The sequence below is a fragment of the Dryobates pubescens genome, chromosome 35 (genome assembly GCF_014839835.1).
Source record: "Dryobates pubescens isolate bDryPub1 chromosome 35, bDryPub1.pri, whole genome shotgun sequence".
Taxonomy (NCBI): Eukaryota; Metazoa; Chordata; class Aves; order Piciformes; family Picidae; genus Dryobates; species Dryobates pubescens.
This window is the reverse complement of record NC_071646.1, coordinates 7,150,027-7,171,880: the sequence shown is the minus strand read 5'-3', so window position 1 is coordinate 7,171,880 and position 21,854 is coordinate 7,150,027. Positions and strand designations below refer to the sequence as shown.

Sequence of the window (21,854 nt, the reverse complement as noted above, 5' to 3'; positions counted from 1 at the left end):
GCTCAGCCAGCTCCAAGCCCCTGCCATGGGCAGGGACCCCTCACACCACAGCAGGTTGCTCACAGCCACCTCCAGCCTGGCTGCAAACACCTCCAGGCAGGAGGCTTCCACCACCTCCCTGGGCAGCCTGTGCCAGGCTCTCACCACCCTCCTGGCCAACAACTTCTTCCTCACAGCCAATCTCCAGCTCCCCTCCTCTAGCTTGGATCCATCCCCCCCAGTCCTGTCCCTCCCTGACCCCCTCCAAAGTCCCTCCCCAGCTTTCCTGCAGCCCCCTGCAGCTCCTGGAAGGCCACAATGAGGTCTGCTGGGAGCCTTCTCCTCCCCACTGCACGACTCCATGAAGTGAGTCCTTCCCTTTCCACACTGGACTCTCCTTAACCCCTTTCAGAAGCTCCCCAAAGACTTTGAGGCCATCCAGGTTTCATCTCCAGCTGTGCTCAGCAGCCTTCTCCTCTCCAGACTGATCAGCCCCAACTCTCTCAGGCTGCCTCCACAGCAGAGCAGCTCCACACCGAAATCCCCAACCACACACAGGTGGAGCTGCAGTGACCTCAGCCTGAGCCCCTGAGACAGCCACAGCCACGCTCAGCCTCTCGTGGCTGAGCCTCTGAAGTGCCCTGTGCCTGCCTCTGGGGAGTCAGGGCTGGAGGCTGTGCAGAAGCTCCTCAGCACCACGGCAGAGCTGCAGGGAGGAGAGGACCTTACCGGGTAGCCCCAGCTGCTGTTTGCTGCCTGGCTCTTGGTGTAGTAGCTGCCCCGGGAGGTGCCGTAGCCGTAGCCGTCAGCCAGCCCATCATACATGGAACCTGCAGAGGGAGAGAGCAAGGTCAGCAGCAGCACCTGGGCCCAGCATGCATGGAACCTGCAGAGGGAGAGAGCAAGGTCAGCAGCAGCACCTGGGCCCAGCATGCATGGAACCTGCAGAGGGAGAGAGCAAGGTCAGCAGCAGCACCTGGGCCCAGCATGCATGGAACCTGCAGAGGCAGAGAGCAAGGTCAGCAGCAGCACCTGGGCCCAGCATGCATGGAACCTGCAGAGGCAGAGAGCAAGGTGAGCAGCAGCACCTGGGCCCAGCATGCATGGAACCTGCAGAGGGAGAGAGCAAGGTGAGCAGCAGCACCTGGGTCCAGCATGCATGGAACCTGCAGAGGCAGAGAGCAAGGTGAGCAGCAGCACCTGGGCCCAGCATGCATGGAACCTGCAGAGGCAGAGAGCAAGGTGAGCAGCAGCACCTGGGCCCAGCATGCATGGAACCTGCAGAGGCAGAGAGCAAGGTCAGCAGCAGCTGGGCCCAGCATGCATGGAACCTGCAGAGGCAGAGAGCAAGGTCAGCAGCAGCACCTGGGCCCAGCATGCATGGAACCTGCAGAGGCAGAGAGCAAGGTCAGCAGCAGCACCTGGGCCCAGCATGCATGGAACCTGCAGAGGCAGAGAGCAAGGTCAGCAGCAGCACCTGGGCCCAGCATGCATGGAACCTGCAGAGGGAGAGAGCAAGGTCAGCAGCAGCAGCTGGGCCCAGCATGCATGGAACCTGCAGAGGGAGAGAGCAAGGTGAGCAGCAGCACCTGGGCCCAGCATGCATGGAACCTGCAGAGGCAGAGAGCAAGGTGAGCAGCAGCACCTGGGCCCAGCATGCATGGAACCTGCAGAGGCAGAGAGCAAGGTCAGCAGCAGCACCTGGGCCCAGCATGCATGGAACCTGCAGAGGGAGAGAGCAAGGTGAGCAGCAGCACCTGGGCCCAGCATGCAAGGAACCTGCAGAGGGAGAGAGCAAGGTGAGCAGCAGCACCTGGGCCCAGCATGCATGGAACCTGCAGAGGGAGAGAGCAAGGTGAGCAGCAGCACCTGGGCCCAGCATGCATGGAACCTGCAGAGGCAGAGAGCAAGGTCAGCAGCAGCACCTGGGCCCAGCATGCATGGAACCTGCAGAGGCAGAGAGCAAGGTCAGCAGCAGCACCTGGGCCCAGCATGCATGGAACCTGCAGAGGCAGAGAGCAAGGTCAGCAGCAGCACCTGGGCCCAGCATGCATGGAACCTGCAGAGGCAGAGAGCAAGGTCAGCAGCAGCACCTGGGCCCAGCATGCATGGAACCTGCAGAGGGAGAGAGCAAGGTCAGCAGCAGCACCTGGGCCCAGCATGCATGGAACCTGCAGAGGGAGAGAGCAAGGTGAGCAGCAGCACCTGGGCCCAGCATGCATGGAACCTGCAGAGGCAGAGAGCAAGGTCAGCAGCAGCACCTGGGCCCAGCATGCATGGAACCTGCAGAGGCAGAGAGCAAGGTCAGCAGCAGCACCTGGGCCCAGCATGCATGGAACCTGCAGAGGGAGAGAGCAAGGTCAGCAGCAGCACCTGGGCCCAGCATGCATGGAACCTGCAGAGGGAGAGAGCAAGGTCAGCAGCAGCACCTGGGCCCAGCATGCATGGAACCTGCAGAGGGAGAGAGCAAGGTCAGCAGCAGCACCTGGGCCCAGCATGCATGGAACCTGCAGAGGCAGAGAGCAAGGTCAGCAGCAGCACCTGGGCCCAGCATGCATGGAACCTGCAGAGGCAGAGAGCAAGGTGAGCAGCAGCACCTGGGCCCAGCATGCATGGAACCTGCAGAGGGAGAGAGCAAGGTGAGCAGCAGCACCTGGGTCCAGCATGCATGGAACCTGCAGAGGCAGAGAGCAAGGTGAGCAGCAGCACCTGGGCCCAGCATGCATGGAACCTGCAGAGGCAGAGAGCAAGGTGAGCAGCAGCACCTGGGCCCAGCATGCATGGAACCTGCAGAGGCAGAGAGCAAGGTCAGCAGCAGCTGGGCCCAGCATGCATGGAACCTGCAGAGGCAGAGAGCAAGGTCAGCAGCAGCACCTGGGCCCAGCATGCATGGAACCTGCAGAGGCAGAGAGCAAGGTCAGCAGCAGCACCTGGGCCCAGCATGCATGGAACCTGCAGAGGCAGAGAGCAAGGTCAGCAGCAGCACCTGGGCCCAGCATGCATGGAACCTGCAGAGGGAGAGAGCAAGGTCAGCAGCAGCAGCTGGGCCCAGCATGCATGGAACCTGCAGAGGGAGAGAGCAAGGTGAGCAGCAGCACCTGGGCCCAGCATGCATGGAACCTGCAGAGGCAGAGAGCAAGGTGAGCAGCAGCACCTGGGCCCAGCATGCATGGAACCTGCAGAGGCAGAGAGCAAGGTCAGCAGCAGCACCTGGGCCCAGCATGCATGGAACCTGCAGAGGGAGAGAGCAAGGTGAGCAGCAGCACCTGGGCCCAGCATGCAAGGAACCTGCAGAGGGAGAGAGCAAGGTGAGCAGCAGCACCTGGGCCCAGCATGCATGGAACCTGCAGAGGGAGAGAGCAAGGTGAGCAGCAGCACCTGGGCCCAGCATGCATGGAACCTGCAGAGGCAGAGAGCAAGGTCAGCAGCAGCACCTGGGCCCAGCATGCATGGAACCTGCAGAGGCAGAGAGCAAGGTCAGCAGCAGCACCTGGCCCAGCATGCATGGAACCTGCAGAGGCAGAGAGCAAGGTCAGCAGCAGCACCTGGGCCCAGCATGCATGGAACCTGCAGAGGCAGAGAGCAAGGTCAGCAGCAGCACCTGGGCCCAGCATGCATGGAACCTGCAGAGGGAGAGAGCAAGGTCAGCAGCAGCACCTGGGCCCAGCATGCATGGAACCTGCAGAGGGAGAGAGCAAGGTGAGCAGCAGCACCTGGGCCCAGCATGCATGGAACCTGCAGAGGCAGAGAGCAAGGTCAGCAGCAGCACCTGGGCCCAGCATGCATGGAACCTGCAGAGGCAGAGAGCAAGGTCAGCAGCAGCACCTGGGCCCAGCATGCATGGAACCTGCAGAGGGAGAGAGCAAGGTGAGCAGCAGCACCTGGGCCCAGCATGCATGGAACCTGCAGAGGCAGAGAGCAAGGTCAGCAGCAGCACCTGGGCCCAGCATGCATGGAACCTGCAGAGGGAGAGAGCAAGGTGAGCAGCAGCACCTGGGCCCAGCATGCATGGAACCTGCAGAGGGAGAGAGCAAGGTGAGCAGCAGCACCTGGGCCCAGCATGCATGGAACCTGCAGAGGCAGAGAGCAAGGTCAGCAGCAGCACCTGGGCCCAGCATGCATGGAACCTGCAGAGGGAGAGAGCAAGGTGAGCAGCAGCACCTGGGCCCAGCATGCATGGAACCTGCAGAGGCAGAGAGCAAGGTGAGCAGCAGCACCTGGGCCCAGCATGCATGGAACCTGCAGAGGGAGAGAGCAAGGTGAGCAGCAGCACCTGGGCCCAGCATGCATGGAACCTGCAGAGGCAGAGAGCAAGGTCAGCAGCAGCACCTGGGCCCAGCATGCATGGAACCTGCAGAGGCAGAGAGCAAGGTCAGCAGCAGCACCTGGGCCCAGCATGCATGGAACCTGCAGAGGGAGAGAGCAAGGTCAGCAGCAGCACCTGGGCCCAGCATGCATGGAACCTGCAGAGGCAGAGAGCAAGGTCAGCAGCAGCACCTGGGCCCAGCATGCATGGAACCTGCAGAGGGAGAGAGCAAAGTCAGCAGCAGCACCTGGGCCCAGCATGCATGGAACCTGCAGAGGCAGAGAGCAAGGTCAGCAGCAGCACCTGGGCCCAGCATGCATGGAACCTGCAGAGGCAGAGAGCAAGGTCAGCAGCAGCACCTGGGCCCAGCAGGGCCCCTCCAGAGCACACAGCTCCCTGCAGCCAGCGAGCTCAGCTCCTGAGAGAGACCTTGGCCGTGGGAGGCACAGGCAGGCAGCTGAGCCCTGGGCACTGCAGGCAGCGCAGAGGAGAATCACAGAGTGGGCTTGGGTTGGAAGGGAGCTCAGAGCTCAGCCAGCTCCAACCCCCTGCCATGGGCAGGGACACCTCCCACCAGCCCAACGCCTCATCCAGCCTGGTCCTGAGCACCTCCAGGCAGGGCACAGCCACAGCCTCCCTGGGCAGCCTGTGCCAGAGTCTCCCCAGCCTCACTCTCCACAATCTCTTCCTCCTCTCCACTCTCAGTCTCCCCTCTCCCAGCTCAAAGCCATTGTTCCTCCTCCAGTCCCTCCCAGCCCTTGGCCCAAGTCCCTCCCCAGCTCTCCTGGAGCCCTTCAGGTCCTGCAAGGCTGCTCTGAGGTCTCCCTGGAGCCTTCCCTTCTCCAGGCTGCTCAGCCCCAGCTCTCCCAGCCTGGAAATGTTCACTTCAGAAGAGCCTTTGGCAGCTCCATCCCCCAGCAGCCAAAGGTTTTCAGCACTGCAGACCTTGTGCCATGCACTCCACAGCGGACAAGAAGGGACAGGGTCCAAGGTCAGGGCAGTGTCTGAGGTCTTTGCAACATGAGAGGAAGTGGGGGGGACTGGGGTTAGGTGATCCCCAGAGGGTCCTTCCAAGCTGGCATTCTGGGATTCTGGCTGCTTGGTGCTGCACAGCCTGGAAGGGCTGAACCTGGCACATCCTTCCCTTATCCTGCCTTGCAGGTAAATCAAATGTGTCTCTTCTCTGAAGGCCAAACCTCCCCCTGAGCCTTTCACCAGCCTGGCTTTCTTGGTCTGAGTATCACAGTATCACAAAATCATCAAGGTTGGAAGAGACCTCAAAGATCACCAAGTCCAAGCTGTCCCCACAGAGCTCATGACCAGGCCATGGCTCCAAGGGCCACATCCAATCCCCTCTGGAACCCCTCCAGGGATGGGGACTCCACCACCTCCCTGGGCAGCACATCCCCAGAGCCAACAACTCTCTCTGGGAAGAACTTTCTCCTCACCTCCAGCCTGAACCTCCCCTGGCACAGCTTGAGACTGTGTCCTCTTGTTCTGGGGCTGGGTGCCTGGGAGAAGAGCCCAACCCCCACCTGGCTCCAATCTCCCTTCAGGGAGTTGCAGAGGGCAATGAGGTCTCCCCTGAGCCTCCTCTGCTGCAGGCTAAGCAACCCCAGCTCCCTCAGCCTCTCCTCCCAGGGCTGTGCTCAAGGCCTCTCCCCAGCCTTGTTGCCCTTCTCTGGACACCTTCAAGTCTCTCAATGTCCTTCCTGACCTCAGGGGCCCAGAACTGGACACAGGACTCCAGGGGTGGCCTAACCAGTGCAGAGTCCAGGGGCACAATGACCTCCCTGCTGCTGCTGGCCACACTGCTCCTGCTGCAGGCCAGGCTGCCCTTGGCCTTCTTGGCCCCCTGGGCACACTGCTGGCTCCTGTTCAGGCAGCTGTCAATCAGCACCCCCAGGTCCCTCTCTGTTTGGCAGCTCTCAGCCACTCTGCCCCCAGCCTGTAGCTCTGCCTGGGGTTGCTGTGGCCAAAGTGCAGCCCCTGGCACTTGGCCTTGTTGAATGCCATCCTGTTGGCCTCTGCCCATCTGTGCAGCCTGGCAAGGTCCCTCTGCAGAGCCCTTCTGCCCTCTGCCTGACCAACCTCTGCCCCCAGCTTGCTGTCATCTGCACATTGGCTGCTGGCTGACTCCATCCCCTCCTGCAGATCATCAATGAAGATGTTCAAGAGGCTGGGGCCCAGCACTGCTCCCTGGGGGAGCAGAGTCACATCCACACCAACAGCCTGAGCAGGGCTTGGTCAAGTCAGTAGGGAGCAAACAGCAGACATGGGGTGGAGGGAGGGGGATGATGGTCAGGTCTGGTAGCACCTGGGGATCTGAAGCTGCCAGGCACGAGGAAACCTGATTGCACTGCACTAAGTGTCAAAGCTCTGCTCTGCTCAGACCCCACATGCAGCCCCCAACACAGGAAGGACCTGGAGCTGCTGGAGAGGGTCCAGAGGAGGCCACAAAGATGATCAGAGGTTGGAGAACCTCTGCTGTGGGGGCAGGCTGGGAGAGCTGGGGCTGTGCAGCCTGGAGAAGATAAAACTCCAGGGAGAGCTCAGAGCAGCCTTGCAGGAGCTGAAGGGCTCCAGGAGAGCTGGGGAGGGACTTGGGACAGGGGCTGGGAGTGCAGGGTGAGGAACAATGGCTTTGAGCTGGGAGAGGGGAGACTGAGAGTGGAGAGGAGGAAGAGATTGTGGAGAGTGAGGCTGGGGAGATTCTGGCACAGGCTGCCCAGGGAGGCTGTGGCTGTGCCCTGCCTGGAGGTGCTCAGGACCAGGCTGTATGGGATCTTGAGCAGCCTGGGCTGGGGGGAGGTGCTGGAAATAGATGATGTGTAATGTCTGTGATTCTCTGATCTTCAGTCTGAGCAGGTATTAAGCCACATCATTGCTGTTGGGGTGCTGAGGAGCTATGTGAGAGCAGATCTCAGATGCATTTTGTAGATACTAATACCTCAGTCTGGGAGGAAGCCCTCAGCCACCTCCATCCTTTCTCAGTGCTTTGCATTCATCCATCCCAGCCCCACCAGAAGCCCTCCCAGCTGTCTCACACCAGCAGCCCATGGCAGTGCAGCCTCTGGATCCATCCTAAGAGACTTTTCCTCCATGCTACATAGAACCAAAGGATTGTCAGGGCTGGAAGGGAGCTCAAGGCTCAGCCAGCTCCAACCCCCTGCCATGGGCAGGGACACCTCACACCACAGCAGGTTGCTCACAGCCACCTCCAGCCTGGCTGCAAACACCTCCAGGCAGGAGGCTTCCACCACCTCCCTGGGCAGCCTGTGCCAGGCTCTCACCACCCTCCTGGCCAACAACTTCTTCCTCACAGCCAATCTCCAGCTCCCCACTTCTAGTTCTGCTCCATCCCCCCCAGTCCTGTCCCTCCCTGACCCCCTCCAAAGTCCCTCCCCAGCTTTCCTGCAGCCCCCTGCAGATCCTGGAGGGCCACAAGGAGGTCTCCTGGGAGCCTTCTCCTCCCCACTGCAAGACTCCATGAAGTGAGTCCTTCTCTTCCCACACTGCAACTCCCTTAACCCCTCTCAGGTGCTCCCCAAAGACTCTGAGGTCATCCAGGTTTCATCTCCAGCTGAGCTCAACCATTGTGGCATCCCAGGGCCCGTTATGAGGAAGGGCAAAGCCTTCCCTCTGATTAACATCCAGGGGAAGCTCTGAGCCTTCCATGGAGCACAAGAAAAAGATCAGGCCTGACCTGTCTGAAGTTATGCAGCCAAACTGGTGGGGAATGTCAGGAATATCCTAATCTCCCTGATGGGTTGATAAGCCTCATCTCTGAGATTAACTTGGATAAACTCCACCACAAAGGCCCTGAAGACACTCAGGTCTCCTACAGCCACTGCTCCTTGGAACACAGCTCAGCTGCTGCCTTGCCTCAGGCACCCAGAACCTGTTATGGTGATTGGGTTGGTGGCTAGAAAGAAAGAAAGAAAGAGTCCTTGCATTTTCTCAGGAAGGTGAGGGCTGCAGAGGTGCTGGGAATGAGGAGGTTTGCTTTCTGCTGTCAACAAGAGAGGAGCCAGCAGTGAGCACTGGCAGCCCAGAGAGCCAAGCAGAGCCTGGGCTGCAGCAAGAGAAGTGTGGCCAGCAGGACAGGGAGGGGATTCTGCCCCTCTGCTCCACTCTGCTGAGCCCACAGCTGCAGCTCTGGGGCCAGCTCTGGAGCCTCTGTGCCAGGAAGGCTCTGGAGGGGCTGGAAGGTGTCCAGAGCAGGGCCAGGAGGAGGAGCAGAGGGCTGGAGCTGCTCTGCTCTGCAGACAGCCTGAGAGAGTTGGGGTTGTGCAGGCTGGAGAGGAGAAGGCTCCCAGGAGACCTCATTGTGGCCTTCCAGGAGCTGCAGGGGGCTGCAGGAAAGCTGGGGAGGGACTTTGGAGGGGGTCAGGGAGGGACAGGACTTGGGGGGATGGAGCAGAACTAGAAGTGGGGAGCTGGAGATTGGCTGTGAGGAAGAAGTTGTTGGCCAGGAGGGTGGTGAGAGCCTGGCACAGGCTGCCCAGGGAGGTGGTGGAAGCCTCCTGCCTGGAGGTGTTTGCAGCCAGGCTGGAGGTGGCTGTGAGCAACCTGCTGTGGTGTGAGGTGTCCCTGCCCATGGCAGGGGCTTGGAGCTGGCTGAGCCTTGAGGTCTCTTCCAGCCCTGCCAGCTCTGTGACCCTGTGATGGCTCCCAGAGAAACTCACTGAGTGCAAACCAAGCAGCAGCAGAGCTGCTCCACCTGTGCAGAACACCACAGGACCTTGCTTGCCACAGCTCAGACCCCTGCTGGGCTCTGCTCCTTATTAACACAAAGAGTTATTAATAAGAAATTCTTTAGAGTGAGGGTGGGGAGAGACTGGAACAGGGCACTGGAGAAGGCTCCAGGGAGACCTCAGAGCAGCCTGGCAGTAGCTGAAGGGCTCCAGGAGAGCTGGGGAGGGACTTGGGCCAAGGGCTGGGAGGGACAGGAGGAGGAACAATGGCTTTGAGCTGGGAGAGGGGAGACTGAGAGTGGAGAGGAGGAAGAGATTGTGGAGAGTGAGGCTGGGGAGACTCTGGCACAGGCTGCCCAGGGAGGCTGTGGCTGTGCCCTGCCTGGAGGTGCTCAGGGCCAGGCTGGATGAGGCCCTGAGCAAGCTGTGCTGGTGGGAGGGGTCCCTGCCCATGGTTGGAACTGGATGATGTTGAAGGTCCCTTCCAACCCAACCCATTCTGGGGTTCTCTGATGCTGCTTCAGTTCTTTCTTGGAGTCTCTCAAAGTCCAACCAGCAAACTTCCTGAGGCTGCTTTCCACCCCCCACATGGGTGGCTCAGCTCTGGTCCCCAGAGGGGAGAGAGCTTCTCTCCACCAAGGTGCCTGAAACCCCTTGGCTCACAGGGAGAGAGAACCACTTTGCTGTGGCTCTTGCAGGGTGCTGGGAAGGTTCTGGGCTGCCTCTGGCTTTGCAGAGCCTGGATGGGCTCAGCACTGCCTGCTCAGGACCCTCCTCTCCGTGCTTCTGCCCCAGAGCTCACCCATCTGGGCAGAGGCTCACTCCATTACTGAGCTTAGTGCTGGCCAAGTCTTTCCCAGGTGTGGGATGAAGTTCCTCAGAGTCTCTCTCTGAATGTCTCCCCAGCTCTGATGGCTTCACACATCCTAAGTGGACCAAACCTTGCAGACAAGGCAAGGCACGGGCCACCCCCCTGCAGCAGGGGATAGAGTTCAGCTGTGCCCTTCACCCTCTGCTGCCCTCCCCACCTTGGCACCTCCCAGGACCTGCAGGTGAGAACATCAGTGCTGGGCTGCAGCAGAAGCAAGGCAGGGCTTGCCAAGGTGGCTCCCCAAGGGGCACTGCTCTGAGCAGAGAGAGAACCCAGCCCCATGGGAAGAGCTTCCTGAGAATCCTTTCTGCCACTCAAGCTCCTGCCCTGTGCAGACCTCACCTAGCTGGGGGCAGGAGCACCTGGGGGCTGTGACCAAGCAGTTGGGAGGAAAGGCTTCTGGGCATGACTCAGAGGTTCCCCTGCCCTGTCCTCCCTGGGGACCATGCTTTTCATTGCAGGGTCCACTCCTGCCCTGCACTAAAGGCTCCAGGCTTGAGCAAGAGGACAGCAAAAGAAGCCACTTGAGGCACACCTCTCATTTTCCTGTGTAAATTCACTGCTGGGTGGCTGAGCTGAAGGGACCAGGGCAGCTCCTGCAAGCTGCAGTCCTTCAGCTGCTGAAGGGCTGCCCTCACCTCCCAGAACCTGTGCATAAGAGCTTCTAAACACATAATTACAGACAAGCTCCAGCGTTGAAGGCAGTTTGAAGCTGCCTTGCTGGTTGGAGGAGCTGCTGCTCCTGCCACCCCACAGCTGGCATTTATGGCTTGGAGAGCTCAGCTGGGAAGGCCAAGGGGAGCCTGGGGATTTTCTGATGGAGGTGGCTAAAGCAAAACCTCAGCCTTGCTCACTCCTGCCAGTTCAGACACTTCCCTGGCCTGGCTCATCTGGAGAGCCAGCTTGGAGGTGCATCACCAGCCCCTGGGGGGAGGAAGGATGTTCCTCTTCTCAGCTCCCTCAAGGGTGAAGACTCTACAAGAAGTTGGTCTCAGGTCCTGAGGGCCTGGCAGTAAAACAGACCCTCTGCTGAAACAACCCCACATTTAGGCAGGGGGTGGAAATGCTCCCTGGGGGAGGTGCATCCCTGGGGCCTTTTGCTCTCTGTGTCCATATGTTTATGGCTCATTTCTTGTCATCCAAGCAGCAGCTTAGGTCCCTGAAGTGCCCCCTTGCCCTGGGACAAAGACAGAGCCAACTAAAGGCACTGCAGGAACAGGAGATAAGAGCTGGGACAGAAGCAGAGAAGGCAGGGATGAGACTCACAGAGTGCACTGGGCTGGAAGGGACCCTCAAAGGTCATCTTGTCCAACCCCCCTGCAGGCAGCAGGGACACACTGAGGCTGACCTTGAATGCTCCAGGGATAGGGCATCAGCCACAACCCTGGGCAGGCTCTGCCAGTATTTTACCACTCTCACTGCAAAGAACTTCCTCCTGTCTAAAGAACTCCTTCCTTGTGCCTAAAGAACTCCTTCCTTGTGCCTAAAGAACTCCTTCCTTGTGCCTAAAGAACTCCTTCTTTGTGCCTAAAGAACATCTTCCTTGTGTCTAAAGAACATCTTTCTTGTGCCTAAAAGACTTCCTCCTGTCTAAAGAACTTCTCCCTTGTGCCTAAAGAACTTCTCCCTTGTGCCTAAAGAACTTCTCCCTCCTGCCTAAAGAACTTCTCCCTCCTGCCTAAAGAACATCTCCCTCCTGCCTAAAGAACTCCTTCCTTGTGCCTAAAGAATTCCTTCCTTGTGCCTAAAGAACATCACCTTCATGCCTAAAGAACTTCTCCCTCCTGCCTAAAGAACTCCTTCCTTGTGCCTAAAGAACATCACCTTCATGCCTAAAGAACTTCTCCCTCCTGCCTAAAGAACTTCTCCCTTGTACCTAAAGAACTCCTTCCTTGTGCCTAAAGAACATCACCTTCATGCCTAAAGAACTTCTCCCTCCTGCCTAAAGAACATCACCTTCATGCCTAAAGAACTTCTCCTTTGTGCCTAAAGAACTTCTCCCTCCTGCCTAAAGAACTTCTCCCTCCTGCCTAAAGAACTTCTCTCTCCTGCCTAAAGAACTCCTTCCTTGTGCCTAAAGAAGTCCTTCCTTGTGCCTAAAGAACTTCTTGCTTATGTCTGAGGGCACAAGGACTCCCTCAGAGGAAGCACAGCCTGCCAGTGACTGTGGGCAGAAAATGCCCCTGAGGCTGCTCAGGTGCTGGCTGGGCTATGGCAGGGACCTTTCCCTGCCCCCCCTACACTGTCATTGCCCCAAAGCATCTCCTGCAGATCTTGGTTGGTCTAAACTCTTCATTTAGCATCAGCTGGACAGTTCATCAAGGTGGAAGGTGACTGCAGCAGGGAAGGGTTGCAAGGTCTTGCCCTTGATGGCTATGAGCCCTACTAGAAGGTCACCTTGGAGTCACAGAATGGTTTAGGGTTGGAAGAAGCCTTAGAGATCATCCAGTTCCAACCCCCTGCCATGGGCAGGGACAGCTCCCACCAGCCCAGGCTGCTCAGGGCCTCATCCAGCCTGGCTTTGAACACTTCCAGGGCTGGAGCCTTGCCTTCCTCCTCCTCTCTACAGCTGTTGTCAATCATTGCAGAGCCAACTGAGCCCTTCGCCTCCCCCCCACGGCTGTGCTGGATGAGTTAGTGCCTCTCTTTAAAAGCAGCTTTATTACACCTCTTGGAGCTGCAGGGCCAATGGGGAGGAGAGGAATTGTGTTAAAAATGCCAAAGCTAACAGGAGCAGGGTGGAAATGGATGCAGGTTAATACATATTCATCTGCAGCAGGGAAAGGCAAAGCAAGAACCAGTCCCCAGCAGTGCAGGCTAGACCAGTTCAGGCACAACCTGTGCACAATGAGGATGATCCAGTGCAGGAAAGAGGGAGTAAGAGAAGAGGGCCTGTGGGAGGCACAAAGCAAGGCCCAGATGCCTCCTAGGAGGGAAGGATTGCTGACATCCCAGAGGCTGAGATTCCTGTGGCAGTGACCCAGCTCCTGCCCCCTGCCCTGGGAGCTGAAGGCTGTGAGTGCCTTCTGTGTGCCAGGAAGCTAAGGCTGCTGGCAGCTGGAGGGCTTCTGCTCAGCCCTCTCCTGGGGGGCAAGGGCACAGAAGTCAGCAAAAGACTCAGGTGGCCTCCAGATCTCCTCTTCCCTTCACATCAGCCATGGCCTCCATTAGAGCCAGGGGGGATCCCATTAGAGCTAAGAGGGATCCCATTAGAGGTAGGTGGGATCCCATAATAGAGAGATTGATTTCCATCACAACTAGGTGGAATCCCACTGGAGATGGATTGGATTCCATTACAGCTGGGTGGGATCCCACTAGAGATTGGATTCTGTCACAGCTAGCTGGGATCCCACAAGAGACTGCACTGGATTCCATCACAGCTGGGTAGGATCCCACTAGAGACTGGATTCCAGCACAGCTGGGTGGGATCCACTAGAGACTGGATTCCAACACAGCTGGGTGGGATCCCACTAGAGATGGATTGGATTCCATCACAGCTGGGTGAGATCCCACTAGAGATGGATTGGATTCCAGTACACCTGGGTGGGATCCCACCAGAGATGGATTGGATTCCAGTACACCTGGGTGGGATCCCACCAGAGACTGGATTCCAGCACAGCTGGGTGAGATCCACTAGAGACTGGATTCCAGCACAGCTAGGTGGGATCCCACTGGAGACTGGATTCCAGCACAGCTGGGTGGGATCCCACTGGAGAATGGATTCCATCAAAGCTGGGTGGGATCCACTGGAGACTGGATTCCAGCACAGCTGGGTGGGATCCCAATAGAGACTGGATTCCAGCACAGCTGGGTGGGATCCCACTGGAGACTGGATTCCATCACAGCTAGGTGGGATCCACTGGAGACTGGATTCCAGCAGAGCTGGGTGGGATCCACTGGGGACTGGATTCCAGCAGAGCTGGGTGGGATCCCAATAGAGACTGGATTCCAGCACAGCTGGGTAGGATCCACCAGAGACTGGATTCCAGCACAGCTGGGTGGGATCCACTGGGGACTGGATTCCAGCAGAGCTGGGTGGGATCCCAATAGAGACTGGATTCCATCACAGCTGGGTGGGATCCACCGGAGACTGGATTCCAGCACAGCTGGGTGGTGTCCACTGGGGACTGGATTCCAGCAGAGCTGGGTGGGATCCCAATAGAGACTGGATTCCATCACAGCTGGGTGGGATCCCAATAGAGACTGGATTCCATCACAGCTGGGTGGGATCCACCGGGGACTGGATTCCAGCAGAGCTGGGTGGGATCCACTGGAGACTGGATTCCATCACAGCTGGGTGGGATCCACCGGACACTGGATTCCAGCAGAGCTGGGTGGGATCCACTGGGGACTGGATTCCAGCACAGCTGGGCGGGATCCACCGGAGACTGGATTCCAGCAGAGCTGGGTGGGATCCCAATAGAGACTGGATTCCAGCAGAGCTAGGTGGGATCCACCGGGGACTGGATTCCAGCAGAGCTGGGTGGGATCCACTGGGGACTGGATTCCAGCAGAGCTGGGTGGGATCCACTGGGGACTGGATTCCAGCACAGCCAGGTGGGGTTTCTCCCCTCTCAGCCACAGCCAGCGGAGCAGAGCTGCAAGTCTCCGCGGAGCCAGGGGACCGCTGGGTCTGCTGCTGCTGGGCTGGGGCTCCTCAGCCCTGCCCCAGACTCATCTCAGTGGCAGGGAGCCCCAGGAGCAGCAAGGCCAAGCCCCAGCAGCTCCCTGCTGTGCCCTGGCAGCCAGGGAACGCTCACTGCAGAGCTCTCCTCCGGCCACAGAGCTCTGCAGGTCAGTGCTGCCGGCTGCAGGAGCTGGTGGGGCCTGCCTTGGCCTCTCCTTGGCCATGCCACTGAAGTTCATTCCCCTGCATTGCTCACAAATCCAGAGGAGGCTCCTGGTCAGCTCTCCCCGCGGTGGGAAGGGCAGCTGTGCCCTAGGGCAGCCCTCACATGCCCAGAGCCCGAGGAGGGCAGAGTCCACAGCCCCAGAGCCCCACACCCAGAGCTGCTCTGCCCAGAAGAAGGCCCTGCAGGATTCTGCTGCTTCCAGCTCACTGCCTTGCCCCAGTGCACACCAGGTTGAGCCCAGGTGGATCAGTTGCCTTGCTCTGGCTTGTGCAGGTGTTGGGTGGCACCAGATCCCCCCAGGGTGGCCACAATGCCTTCCTCTGCCGGACTCCAAGTGTCCATCCACGACCAGAGCCTGGAGGCTAAAGGAACTCCACTTGGGGGCTACAACAACGTTCATGCAGGCAAGAGGGGTCCCTGCCTGTGCTCCTTGCCCTACAAGCACAGGCAGAGCTGTTTGTGAAGCTGGGGGAAGCTCTGCACGTTTCAGCTCCTGCCCAAACCACAGATCAAAATGCAGCAACAGCCAGCTGGACCTGGACCAACCCAACCAGACACACAGAGGAAGCTGTCTGGCTGCAGAGGGAACAAAGCACTTCAAGGCTGATCAAGGGGCTTTGTGAATTCCCCAGCTGCTGCTGCCTGTGAGGAGCACCTCTGAGAAAGCTCAGGGGGATGCAGGTAGCTGGTGGTGGAGGAAGGCTGGGAGAGGATCCACTGCTGAGAGCCTGTTTGGAGGGACCACTGAGGGTCCTCCTTGGGGCTGCTCAGCTGAGCCTCGGAGCTCCAGCAGTGAGCATCAACACTGGAAAGCTTAGCTCGGCCCTCTCAGGCTTTAACCCAGCAGAAATCACAGGCAGCCTCTTGCCCTCCTGGGACTCAATCCAGAAAGGCACCGAGGGAGCAACCACCAGGGTGACTCAGCCAGCAGGAGCTGCGCCCCGGCCCAGCGCCCCGCGGTGGGAGCAGGGCAGCCCTGGCTCCACGCTTGGAGGCAGCTCCTGGGAGCTGGATGTGGCTCTGCTTCCCTGGGACACAGAAACCAGAGCTGCACTTTGCCACCCAGTTCCCATTCCCAGACACTTCTGAGGGTGTCTGGAGGAGGAGTTAACCCCAGCCCGTGGAGCAGAGACCTGCAGCTTGGGAATTCGCTGCCCCTCCCCAGAGGTTGCACCTGGGCTCCTCTCCAAGTGAAGGACTTCCCTCTGCCTGCCCTCCTCCCTGCCTACAGACACCAGTGGGGCACATCCCTGCCTGCCCTCCTCCCTGCCTACTGACACCAGTGGGGCACATCCCTGCCTGCCCTCCTCCCTGCCTACAGACACCAGTGGGGCACATCCCTGCCTGCCCTCCTCCCTGCCTACTGACACCAGTGGGGCACATCCCTGCCTGCCTTCCCTCCTGACACATCCCTGCCTGCCCTCCCCCCTGCCTACAGACACCAGTGGGGCACATCCCTGCCTGCCTTCCCTCGTGACACATCCCTGCCTGCCTTCCCCCCTGCCTACAGACACCAGTGGGGCACATCCCTGCCTGCCCTCCTCCCTGCCTACTGACACCAGTGGGGCACATCCCTGCCTGCCTTCCCTCCTGACACATCCCTGCCTGCCTTCCCCCCTGCCTACAGACACCAGTGGGGCACATCCCTACCTGCCCTCCCCCCTGCCTACTGACACCAGTGGGGCACATCCCTGCCTGCCTTCCCCCCTGCCACATCCCTGCCTGCCTTCCCTCCTGCCACATCCCTGCCTGCCTTCCTCCCTGCCACATCCCTGCCTGCCTTCCCCTCTGCCTACAGACACCAGTGGGGCACATCCCTGCCTGCCTTCCCCCCTGCCACATCCCTGCCTGCCTTCCCTCCTGCCACATCCCTGCCTGCCTTCCTCCCTGCCACATCCCTGCCTGCCTTCCCCTCTGCCTACAGACACCAGTGGGGCACATCCCTGCCTGCCTTCCCCCCTGCCACATCCCTGCCTGCCCTCCCCCCTGCCTACAGCCACCAGTGGGACACATCCCTGCCTGCCTTCCTCCCTGCCTACAGACACCAGTGGGGCACATCCCTGCCTGCTTCCATCCACTGCAAGGGGAGGCTGGCAGTGCCCCAATCCCCATCCAGAGCCTCTCATCTCATCCTGGGCTATATTTTCTCTTGGCAGGTCCAGCCCTGCAACACCCCAAGCAATGAAGCCTCTCCAGGCAGGAGGAGATCTGCATCTTCCATTTGGATGGCAGAAGAGAGCTCTCCTTGCTCCATCACCCACTTGCCCTTGGAGTCTGTGTCCACAAACATGCACAAGCAGAGGGAGCAGAGGTTGGCTCCCAGAGGTGCCCAGCCCAGGGCAGGGCACACACCCATCCAGAGGGCAGCTGCCCTGTTCCACTCCTCACAACAATCACAACAGCCAGCCAGGAAGGCTCCTCTGGGAGCACCAACCTGCACTCTCCCCCCAGCAGCCTGCTGCCACCCAACTCCTCCTGGTGAACCAGCCCAAGCCACATCTAGAGCATGGCATCTCACCAGCATTCAGCTTCACAGTTCAGCTTGGAAGAGCTCATGGACAAGCCACAGTCCCTGGAGAGGTGGCAGAGACTGGCCCAGCTCCCCCAGCCCTCCAGCTTTCACCCTGCTTCATGCAGCTCACTCCAGACAGGGCTGAACACTTCAGTCCCAGCCCTAGCACCCCCCTGACCCCCAGAGCCTGGAGCTTGGCCCTTCCTGTGAGCTCAGCCAGGCCAGGGAGCTCAGGGCAGCTGCTGGCCAAAGCACCTCCAGGAGCCAGGAGGTTTTGCTTGATGGCTGTCACAGCCCTCTGGGGCTGCAGCTGCTGGCTGGGGAAAGCTGAGCTCTGCCTCCACTTCAGCTTGCTCCAGATGCAAAGGCAATGAAGAAAAAGCCTTCGGCAAGCCTCGACCCAAAGGCAAAGCGATTCCAGTGGCAAGCTGGCTCCAGGACTCAGCTGGCTGCTTGCTTTCCATGGCACAGACTCAGTGCCTAGAGGTGGAGCAGCTGCCCAGACCCCTACAGCCCTTTCTACCCATCTGAAAACTGGGGGTGGGGGCTGCACTGCATCCCCACTGATCCAGGGCAAGCTCTGTGCTAAGCCAAGGACATTGCTCTCCCAGCTCCTCTCCTCCCTACCACTCACACTGGGGTGTCCTGGAGGCTCCCACACTTCTCAGCCTGCAAGCAGGAGACGTGGTAGGAGGCTCAGAGGCAAAGCCCAAGCTCAGGTTTGTGTCCTGTGTGCAGGCAGAGCTGAGGGGCAGCTGAGCCTTGGCTCGGTGGCACGGCGGAAGCGCAGCGCTGCCGGCTGCGGCCATCCGCAGGAGGGGATGAGGCTGGTGGAGGATTCCAGGCCCAGGGACACTCACAGAGGAAGGGTTTAGGAAGGTTAGGCAGCTTCAGAGCCAGGGTGCCTCAGAGATGTGGGGCAGGGAGATCAGCTCCACGGGGAGTCCATCCCTGCGCCCAGCTCCAAGCCTTGTCCTAACTCTTCCATCCGGCACAAGAGTCCTCAGCAAGCCCTGCCTGGGGTAAACCACCAACCCCTCTGTGCCCCCCCCCCCAAACAAAACCCCACAGAAGCACCCCAGGGCATCTGCTCAGACCCCAGAGGGACACCCGCAGAGGGGACCCCGGGGTGGGGTGGGACCTTACCTCTGTTGGAGTGGCCCACGCTGGACGACACGGACGACTTCTGCTTCTGCCTCTTCACCGTCATCATCACCTGCTCCTGGACCCTCTGCTTCCCCGTGCCCTTCGTTTTCAGCTTGTGGTCGGAGGGCAGAGCCAGCGTGGAGCTGGCCTGGTCCTGGAAGCACTCATAGGCCAGGGCCGTCTTGAGCGGAGAGTGGAGCATGGCTGCGGGCAGGGCGCGGGGCCGGGGGCTGCACTTCGGCGGAGGCGCAGGAGGCGAGGCGGCGGCGGCGGCGGACAGCGCTGGTGCTGGGCTTAATCTCCTGAGCCCCTCCTTGCCATGGGTGTCTCAGGGCTGCTGCTCCTGGCTCGGCTCCCCGCCGTGTGAGCAGGGCACACCCTCTGCCAGACTGGATATACAGCCCTGCCTGCACACACCCACGCTCCCCACGGCTCCCCGCGCCCCAAACCTGCCTCCCCCGGCCCCTGCCGGCTCCGGCGGCTCCCGGGGCTGCCAGCGGGCGGGGGGCGAGCGTGGAGGTGCGAGGGCTGGGAACGGCTTTACCGTGAGGGTCCCAGAGCCCCGGAGCAGGCTGCCCAGGGAGGTTGTGGAGTCTCCTTCCCTGGAGACTTCCAGGACTCATCTGGGTGCATTCCTCTGTGACCTGAGCTGGATTCTAGGCTCCTGCTCTGGCAGGGGGGTTGGACTTGGTGATCTTCGAAGGTCCCTTCCAAGCCCTAACACCCTGTGATCCTGTGATCCTGTGATCCCCCTCACTGTGAAGGGCTCACCCTGTGTGCCTGGGCACGAAGCAGTGCTGGGGGCTGGAGCATGTCCCACAGCCTGCTCAGTTTGTGGTTTGCTATCTCCCCCCCAGGCTAAACTGGATCCAAATGGTGTCTCAGTGCCAAGAGCCTGGGGGACCCTCTCCAAGCAGGAGGCAGCTCTGCACACACCATGGGTCAGGGGTGCAGCACTGCCTGCAGTGCCTGCTCCTGCTTGGGGTCCAACCTCCCTCCCGTGGGGGGCTCCTGCCTGAATGTGTCCAGCTCCCCATGGGCAAAAAGCTTCCTCAGCCTGCACAGGCTGCAGAACCCCCCCAGGGAGCCCAGGGCTGCAGGGGGGCCTGCAGAGCTCCTCAAGCAAGGGTGGTGCAGGCTCCTGCTGACCACTGAGTGCTGCTGGGGGGGGTCCCACACTCCGCAGGGAGGCATCAGGGCAGCAGCAGGCAAGGGGCTGGGGCAACCTTTACAAGTAACTTAGGGTAGCAGAGAGGAAAAGAGGCCTTGGAGCCAGCAGCAGAGGAGATAAAATGGATGTGCAAGAAGTGACTTGCCAGGTGATGAGCCTGAGCAGGGCCTCTGCTCCCTGCCAAGCCACACTGCAGCTACTTGTTTGCAGGGAACCCAGCACTTGGTGCTGGTGTGACCAGTTTCAGGTCACAGCAAGCGCTGACAAAGCTCCTGCCAAGCACTGCTATGGGAGGAGAGGCACAACCCCCTCCAGGGGGGACACTGAGGAGAGGGTACCCTGGGCAGAGGCTTCCTGAAGTCCTCAGGACCGGGTCCTGGCTGCACAGTCTGGATGGAGAAGGGCCAGGAGGAGCAGGCTCCTCCACACTGCTGGGTGCAGAGGACTTGTGTGGTTTCTCTCTGGGGGGAAGAATCAGTGCCCAGGGTCTGGCTGCCCACAGGCCTGGCACTTTCAGCTCACAGATGCTGGGCTCCTCCTTGGAAAGAAACTTACTTGTGTGAGGCTCTGTGGTTCCCTGGTGGGCTGTGAGCACACAGCTGCCATCCCTCCTGCTTCACAGGAGCAGCAGCAGACAGCACAGGGCTTGTGCTGGAGAGGCTGAACATTGTGCACCTTCCTCTTCTGATGCTGCAGGATGAACCCAACAGTGAAACCCAGCAGCTGAGACCCAAGGTTTGCCAGTGAGACAGAGGACTGGAGCAGCTGGGGGGTGATCAATCAGCTTTGGTCCCCTGACACCTCCCCAGGGGATGCAGAGACCTCAGTCTGCTCCCTCACCCACCCAGCCTGCACACAGAGACCATGCCCAGGCCAGGGCGAGGGGGCAATGCTGCCCAGGACTGGGGGGCAGATGGTGATGATATCTACACCGTGATGGTGACTACACTTCAATGTCTGAAGGGGACCTACAGGAAGGCTGAGAAGGGACTGTTTAGAAGGGCAAGGGGCAATGGAGCAGGGGAGGTCGAGGTTGGACATCAGGAGGAAGTTCTGCGCAGTGAGGCTGGGGAGAGCCTGGCACAGGCTGCCCAGGGAGGTGGTTGAGACCCCATCCCTAGGGACGTTCAAGATCAGACTCGATGTGGCCCTGGGCAGCCTGCTCCAGCTGGAGCTGTCCCTGCAGCCTGCAGGGGGGTGGGCAAGAGGACCTCGGAGGGTCCCTTCCAACCCCATGCAGTCTGTGAAGCTGTGCTAAGGTTGATGATGATGACAACGACGACGACGATGATGATGATGAGCTGGAGGAGGATTTTCTGCTGCTCCTGTCATTGATGATGAGCTGGGGGAGGATTTTCTGCTGCTCCTGTCATTCAGAGAGCAGGGCTAGGTCTGGGAGCTTCCTTCCAGGCCAGGCAGGGAGCAGCCCAGCAGGAGCTGGGTGTTGTTTTCCTGGTGCCGGCTGCCTCTCCTTCGGTGCTTATCGATGCCAAGCGGTGTTTTCGCAAATCAATGACAGGCTGTCAGCGTCAGATGGCTTCTGCATAACAAAGTGCCAGGCTCTTGCAAACCTCTAATGTCATTTGCCCCCTGGCAAGGACCAGCCCTCACCCCAGCCCCGTGTTTATCACACCCCTGTCATCCGCTGGCGGATCACAGAGCTGCTGCGCTCCGGCATCTGCCCTCTTTCATAACTCCCCGAAGTGCTGAGCTGGGCTGGCAGCTGCGGGCAGGCAGCTCACGGAGGCTTCCAAGAAACAAAAGCTTCTCCGGGAGGCTTTGCAAGGCCTGGCCCAAGGGAGGGAATCTCCCAGGGTTTTAGGAAACCCACCCCTGAGCGGGCAGGAGGTCCTGAAACAAAGGAGTTGGTTGCACCTCTGTGCTGGCCCCGCTCTGAATCACAGGCTGGGGATGCTTACCCAGCAGGACACTGCAAGTGGCATCCCCAGTAAGCACCAGCACGGCAGCAGAGCTTGCACCTACCGGTGCCTGAAGCCACCTCCCTGTCTGCCTTCCTGTCTGCAGCTCGCAGGCAGCAGCAGGGGAAGGCTGGGAGGGAAACAAGTCCTGTGCCCGGTGTGGGGCAGCGATGGTAAAAGGTTGGAAGGGTAAAAAAGAAGTGAAACAAAGCAGGGCACAGCTGCAGCCACCTTGAAGTCCTTGTGGGCTCAGGAGGGGACTCTTAGACTCACAGAATGGTTTGGGTTGGAAGGGAGCTCAAAGCTCATCCAGTGCCAACCCCCTGCCATGCCCCGGGACGCCTCCCACCAGCACAGCTTGCTCCAGGCCTCATCCAGCCTGGTCCTGAGCACCTCCAGG

The 21,854-nt window shown here is 60.0% G+C and overlaps 1 protein-coding gene across 2 annotated transcripts in view; it reads right to left on the bottom strand.

The window, feature by feature from the left end:
• Window positions 1-18,566, bottom strand: part of PKP1 (plakophilin 1) — an 89,261-nt gene extending 70,695 nt beyond the window's left edge. For both annotated transcript variants that reach the window (XM_054176455.1, XM_054176456.1), the window contains exons 1-2: window positions 18,365-18,566; window positions 709-809 (exon numbers count right to left, since the gene is read on the bottom strand). In XM_054176455.1, coding sequence (XP_054032430.1) covers window positions 709-809; window positions 18,365-18,566 — 303 coding nt within the window. The remainder of the gene's footprint in view (window positions 1-708; window positions 810-18,364) is intronic.
• Between the last annotated feature and the right edge of the window lie 3,288 nt (window positions 18,567-21,854).